Source organism: Haliaeetus albicilla, chromosome 14 (genome assembly GCF_947461875.1).
Source record: "Haliaeetus albicilla chromosome 14, bHalAlb1.1, whole genome shotgun sequence".
NCBI lineage: Eukaryota > Metazoa > Chordata > Aves > Accipitriformes > Accipitridae > Haliaeetus > Haliaeetus albicilla.
This window is the reverse complement of record NC_091496.1, coordinates 32,498,667-32,505,717: the sequence shown is the minus strand read 5'-3', so window position 1 is coordinate 32,505,717 and position 7,051 is coordinate 32,498,667. Positions and strand designations below refer to the sequence as shown.

Here is a 7,051-nt window from a genome sequence, read left to right as displayed (position 1 = left end):
ATGTGATATCCCAACTAATCGGTCTTTCATTGCTTCCCTAAGAAGACATCAAGCACTTTACCTACACTTTCCTTCTCACCGTCATACCCCAGTATTTCTAGCTGAAATTCTTTTTGACAACTTTGCCTTCAGAGTCAGAAAGTTTCTCCATTGTCCACTTGCTTAATTTTGAAAGACGTCTACGTCTTCAGTTACGCTTTTTCACACACTTGGGTAAACCATCTCCCCCCGGGCATATTTTGTTCTCGAAATCACGTTGTTTCTTGACAATGCAGCAAAAATAGCTCTGACCACTACGATGCTGACCAACATCAACTCATTGTCTGCTTGCACTCTGCCATCTACCTGCGCCTAACTGCTCTTTTGTTCCGTACTTAGGACATGTGCTCTTTGTTCTGTTTGTACAGCGTCTTGCAAAATGGCATCCTAGCCTGCGACCTGGGGCTCCTGCGCGCAAAGATGGTACAGGTAATTAACGCCAGCGTTTTGCCTAGCGCTGCACGTGAACCGCGTCGTACCTGCAAGCCTTTAAGCGCAAAAGCACTCACACCGCACACCGGTACCAGGTAACACCGCTCTCTCCTGGGTTTGGGTCGGTGCCCATCACCTCCTCCGCCCGCCTCAGGGTAACAGGCTGGTTTAGACGAAGGTTTCTAAGCAGAACCTCGTGTTCTGTTGGGTTTTTTTTGTTTTTTTTTTTTTTCCCCTGGCTCTTTATTACTGTAAAGCACGGCCCGGAGCAGTTTCTTTGGGAAGGAGAACAAGGCAATCTGGACGCTCTCGCAGGCAAATACCCTGCAATACAGAAAAAGCGGTTTTGTTTTTTTTTTTCCCGGGGACGAGCCGCGCAGGCCAGTTGACATCCCTCCCGCTGCCGGCCAGCCCGGTTCTCCCGGCAACCCGCCTCACGCCCCCCCGCCGGGGACAGCCCCCCCGCCGGTTCCGCGGCTATCTACCCTCGCCGCCCACCGCCCGAGAGGGCCGAGTCGGCGGGGGCCGCCGCCGCCGCCGGCTTCCCCCCGCGGCCTTCCCTCAGACCGCGGCCTCCGAAACGGGCCCCGGCGCCCGCCGAGCTCCTCCCGGCCGGGGAAAAAAAAAAAAACTACGGCGGGGCAGCTCCGTCCCCACCCGCCGAGGCCTCCGCGGCCCCTCAGCCCTCCCGGCCTACCCCGGGGCGGCCCGTTCGCCGCTCCCCGGCGGGACAATGGCCAAGGGCGCCCCGCACGCCAGCCGGGGCCGCCCCCCCCCCCCCTTCTTCCTCCTTCTCTCCGCCTCAGCGCCGGGCCCGCCCCGCTCCGCCTCTCCCGCCGCCCCCAGCAGCCCCCGCGGCGCCCCGGCCCCGCCGCTGCCGCCGCCGCCGCCCGGCTCGCAGCTCCCGAGCAGCCGCCGCCGGCGGTTGCGAACCTGCCGCCGTGCGCGGCCCGCCGGGCGCCGCCGCGGCCTGCGGGCGGCCGCTGGTTGGCGGCTAGGACCGGGGACGGACGGACACGCGTGAGGGAGGAGGAGGGGGGCAGCGGCAGGAGTTTCCCCGACAGCTGGAGGTTGCGGCGGCGGCTCCTCCTCCTCGGGTCCCCGTTAGAGCCGAGAGACCCCCCGCGCTCCCTCCTTATTGACAAACACACACAAAGGGCCGCGCCGGGGACGCGTCTGGAGCCGGCATGGGAGACAAGAAGAGCCCGACCAGGTAGGGGCAGCGCCTCCTCCTCCTCCTCCTTCTCCCTTTCCCCGGGCCCTTTCCGTTGGCGGCCGGGTGCGCGGAGCCGGCGGCGATGGCGGCCGGCGGGGCGCCCCCGGGGGAAGGGGGGGGGGTAAGGCGGCAGGGTGAGGGCGTCGCGCCCGGTGTTGCCCCTGGCGCTCGTGTGTCTCCGCAGGCCGAAGCGGCAGCCGAAACCCTCCTCGGACGAGGGTTACTGGGACTGCAGCGTCTGCACCTTCCGCAACAGCGCCGAGGCCTTCAAGTGCATGATGTGCGACGTGAGGAAGGGCACCTCCACACGGTGGGTCGCCGGCAGGCGGAGGCGTTTTTGGGCGGCCTCCAGCCGCCCCGGGGTGTGAGGGAGGGAAGGAGGGAGGGCGGCTGTGACAGGAATCGGGTGCCGGGAGGAGGGGGGGGAGAGCCGTTGGGCGGCTTCCCGCCGCCCCGCGGTGTGAGGGAAGGAGGGAGGGCGGCCGTGACAGGAATCGGGTCACGTTTACCGGGATCAACACCCCCCCCCGCTCCTCGGCCCGGGGCTCCCCGGTCAACGTGACCCAAGCCCGTCCGTGTGTGTGAGGAAACAGAAATAATAAATACCAAGAAGGGCAAAATTGCCCGCACAGCCTAACCCCGGAGAGGCCGTGCCCCTCGCGAAGAAGAGCCATCCCCTGGGGGGTGCCTTGCTAAGACACTCACCCTTTAGTGGGTTGTTTTTTGTTTTTTTTTTAATTTTCTTTTCTTTTAAACTCATTTTTTTCTACGAGTTTAACTTTGCCTCATAAATACCCCCTCCTTTTTTTATTATTATTATTTTTTTAATTCTCTTTTCATCACTGAACATCACCGTCCAGGTTTCTGGGGGCTGTAGGGGTGGATAATAACCCTTTGCTGTTTAGGGGAGGAATTGTTGATTAGCTGAATTGCGCCGTATGGAAGTGCCACCCTGCATATCCGTGACTTCCCAGGAGGACCTTTTCTCTGTGCACCCGTCGGAAAGCTTGCGGTTGATTACCTGGTTCCTGCGTTTGCCGGTGTTTTTCAGTATTGTGGCCTAAACGTGTGTGCTTGGGGAATGGAGGCTTTTTATAAAACGAATGGGAGTGCACTTGTAGCTGTTGCATGCTAACCGAAGAGAATATTGCTAAAGAATCCTTTGTTATGGTTATCGTACCTATGGGTTAATCCGGTTGGCAAGAGAAGTTTAAGTGGCAATGAAAGTTGCAATCCTATCAAAAGCAGCAATTACATTCTAGATACAGGTCAAAGCAGTGCTGAATGTGACTTGCAACAAACGTTACATGTTTGAAATTGTAAGTGCAAAGGCTGGGTCCAATTACTTGACAAAAAAGGTTCATCTTTATTTCTGGTGTTGATTTCCTAGACTTCTGAAAACCGGAATGAATGTTGAAAGGGCTTCTCGTAACTTTAGTTTTGAATACTAGTTGATTTTTAATTTTTTTTTTTAATCAAGGAAATCAGTGAGGTACATGCACTGAAAAGAGTTGCATCTGTCACATATTGCATAGTTTCCAGTTACAACAATGGCATTGTGTTTATATCACAGATAGATGTGTACAGATCAGTAATATTCAGCAAAATAACACCGCTGAAGTAATAAACGCAAAATCTTTAAAACAGCACGAATAAAGCCTCTTTAACCTCCAGTTAGTTTGATAGGCAAAGTCAGTTTAACATTATGTTTTGTTGCATTGGAAACTCAGTTGGATAAAAGCACTAAAACTTAAAAAAACAAAAAAACACCACCCCCCCCCCCAAACAAAAAACCAAACCAAACTAAAAAAAAAAAAAGTGTGGAAAAAATAAACAGTCCTGGGAAACCAATATTATCATTGCCTTCTTTTTTCCCTGCTTGAATAATTCATAATTTTTTAATATTTTAGCAACAAAATGTCTTTTTCTTTGTTTTGTTTGTTTGTTTCTGCTTTCTCCGCCACAGTGATCTGGTATGCAGAGCTTTAGTTGGTACATTGATTTTTGTTTCTCTGCTTAAACTCTGAAACAATGTGTAGCTGAGTAGGTTTATGGGTTTCTTTTTCCCATAAGATTTAAATGGGTTGCATTTTCTCATGTTTGTAAAGTCCAGGATTTACACATGGCATGAGATAAATACAGGTTGAGGTTTTAGGCCCCCATTCTGAAATTAGATTTGAACTAGTAAGTAGACCTTTGTGTCTATGGAGAGAATCATTAGGGTGCCAAAGAGACACAAAAGGCCATTTGGATGGAATTTTTTTTTTTTTTTTTTTTGAGGAGCTGGAGTCCAGGAGACCAAATTGAGGCCTTGTTAAAACATTTGCTGGTACTGCCTATACAACAAAATGTTTTTCATCACTGTTGGTCAGAATAACAATACTATGGTGTTTTGATGACACTGTGAATGGCTGGGGTTTTTTTTTTTTTTTTTGTGTCTTCCATTTTGAAGCTTAGTGTTAGATTAAGTTGATGTCTCAGCACGGTTCTTAGTGTGTAATGGTTCTGACTTCAAAATGTCTACTGTGTTTTTTTTACTGATGAGAGCTTTGTCTATAAGGCGTTGTAAAGCACTGGGGTTTTTTTAGTTCAGAGAAACCTGTTTCTTTGTGGTGGACAGTTTAATGTCTGCTTCTGCATGTTAAAATTCAGTAAATGCGACCAGATTTGCAGACAGAAAAACAGGCAATCATAGTCAAGTTTAGTGGTTTTGAAGGCCACTGGAAATTAGATGCAAAGTTGATTAAAACAGTTGTATTTTTTTATACTAATCGTGTACAATTAACGTTACAGAAATATTTTCAGGTGTGGGGTAGGGTTTGTGGGTGTTTTGACTGTTGAATAATTTCTTCTCTCTGAAAGAGTTATCTTTTATGCCAGAGGCTAGACATGGATTATGATCTTTAACAACTGGTGGAATTGTTAAGATTAGTGGAAATAATTCTTATGACTTCTTGATTATATTTTAATATACTTCTAGACTGAATTTTCAAAGCAGATTGGATCATGGAGTTAAATTAACTTTGTCCACGGCAGTATCACCTTGAATGGTTAAACTGGGCTGTGCTTGGATGGGCGATGTCCAAGAGAAGTCCTGGATGCTGCAGGAAGTGGTGTAACTCCTTCCCAAGGTGGCACTCTTTTCTTTGGGTTGGTACTAAAGGAGTGCCCCAGCGTGGTGCTGGTTAGATGTGCCCTGAGTCAGATGTAAAACTAAGATCCTATCTGCCAGTTGGAAACCCCTGTACCTTTCACTGTAGAACCGTTGCCAGACTTTAATTTGGTAATGTCACCAAGGATCTAAATTTTCCCTGTAGACGCGGCTTTCTTATTTACTTTCTAACCTAAATTGTTCTGTATTGTTGCCTGGGTACTGAGAAATTACTATGTTCCTCTTGATAGGAGACTGTACTGAATATAGTAATTTTCTATATGTGACCTTTGAAACATTTTGAAATCTTTCTAGATGAAAGATGTTGTATAAATGTAAGGAACCTAGGGCTGTAATAATCATTCCTTACTTGGACAAATCTCCTGCTGAAGTTCATTAGAACCATGAGTAAGGAATGCTGAACAGAACCCTAACGTACTGTGTTATAGAGGGAACTGGTAACGAACTCTATATTTAGGTTGCCTAATAGTTTCCATTATAAAGAACTTGTATGATCTCTTTGAGAAGCTCTATTGTTTGCAAAAGCCGTTGAAGTTTGGCAAGAGGAAGAGCCCTTAGGCTAAATAAGTGGTTTGATTTCCTTGCCCCATGAAATTGTTTAAGTTTTGCTGAGACATAAATGCTTGAAAATCATCATTCCCCCTCTATCACTCGTGTTGTACAGAAAAGTAAAGTAATTGCTGGAACACTGAAAAAGCCCAGACTGGCATCACTGTAAAAGCAACAGTGGCAACGATGATATGCTGACAACCCAGAAGGGAATTACTTGGCTCCTGGGGAGGTTATAGTGGGGTTGCTGAATTTGTTCTGACTCTCACAATTACTGCTTTGCCAAAAGAAAGTTGCCTCCATGGGCACGCTACCATTTCTTTTCTTTCTTTCCTTCTGCTCTTCATGGCACTATATTGAATCAGGAGTACACCAGTCCTGGTTGACCTTCAAGAATTGAGCTAGATCCTTGGACAGACCTTACTGCAGCAAGTATTTGCTCCCAGTTTGTCTGTCCTTGAATAGGTGTTTGGTTTTTGTTTGTGTTTTGGTTTGGTTTTTTTTTCTTGCCAGCTAACACGGATAGTCATTGTAATTTAGACGTGTTGTAAAGCTGAAGATTAAGAGTTCCAGTGTTGCTGGGAAGAAGTACACAAGAGGGCTAGCACTCTCTCTAAAGGGATGCATGTTTGCTACTCTATTCTGTCTTCTAGGAGGCTGTGTTACTGCTCCATCACCTCTGTGCTCCATCTTCCTCAGATCATATTAATGCTCTTGTTATTCAGTTAGTGACAGCATCCAGATTTAAAATTGCCTGTCACTTTGCTTTTCTTCATGTGGTTTTTATGCATGCGTGTTGTAGTCTGGTCTCTAGTTGCAGGATCCTGTTCTTTTCTGCATGCTGTGATAAACCGCTTCTCCATTCAGTGTGAAGGATGAGCAGCCAGGGAAGTGTAGTGTGAGCTACAGGAGGAACTGCAAATCTGGCTTTTTAAACTTTGAAATGCTTGGCATGATATTCTGCTGTGTAAATAAAGGAAAAAAGGGCGGCAGGGATACATGATCAATGTCCCCTTTCCAGAGTCGATAGCATCCTATGATTTTTTTTAAATTAGGAAAAAGGGTAGAATCCCAAAGGGTATTTTCACTAATAATATTCTCTTAGCTAATAATAGAAGGTTTGTTGTACAAAGATGTACCTACTTTATGCTTGTTACGATTTTATTTAATTTTAATTTTTAGAACTACTTTTATTGCTTGCTTTGAATTCAGTAAAAACTTCATGTTACCTATGAATCTGTGAGACTTAATGCACGCTATTCAAGCCCACGGTATTTTTCTTTTGGCAGGGGGAAAGAAGGAGAGAGAATAAGGCGATAAAACAGGTTCAAGTGACTTGTGAAGTTGGGGGGGGGGGGGGGGAGAGTTGGTGGTGTTTTGGTTTTTGGTTTGTTTTTTTTTTTAAGGTATTCTTCTCTGATATACATGTTGGGTGAGCTGCTATGCGCAATATCATTTACGTAAAATAGCCCCTGAAACTTCTAGCCAGAATGAGAAAGTCATCTCAAGTCAGGATGAATTTCTGTGGATTCGGGATCTATACCTCTTAACATCCTGTACTGCTGAAGTAGAGACATATGTAACCACGTGAATGGGGGCATGGCTTCTGTGTCCTGTGCTCTATTGATCTCCATTACTGAATT

At 47.2% G+C, this 7,051-nt stretch overlaps 1 protein-coding gene across 1 annotated transcript in view; it reads left to right on the top strand.

Moving 5' to 3' along the window:
* The first annotated feature begins 1,469 nt into the window (after positions 1 to 1,469).
* YAF2 (YY1 associated factor 2) overlaps positions 1,470 to 7,051 on the top strand; it is a 28,073-nt gene continuing 22,491 nt past the window's right edge. The window contains exons 1-2 of the mRNA XM_069802201.1: positions 1,470 to 1,684; positions 1,872 to 1,997. Coding sequence (XP_069658302.1) covers positions 1,659 to 1,684; positions 1,872 to 1,997 — 152 coding nt within the window. The 5' untranslated portion in view covers positions 1,470 to 1,658. The remainder of the gene's footprint in view (positions 1,685 to 1,871; positions 1,998 to 7,051) is intronic.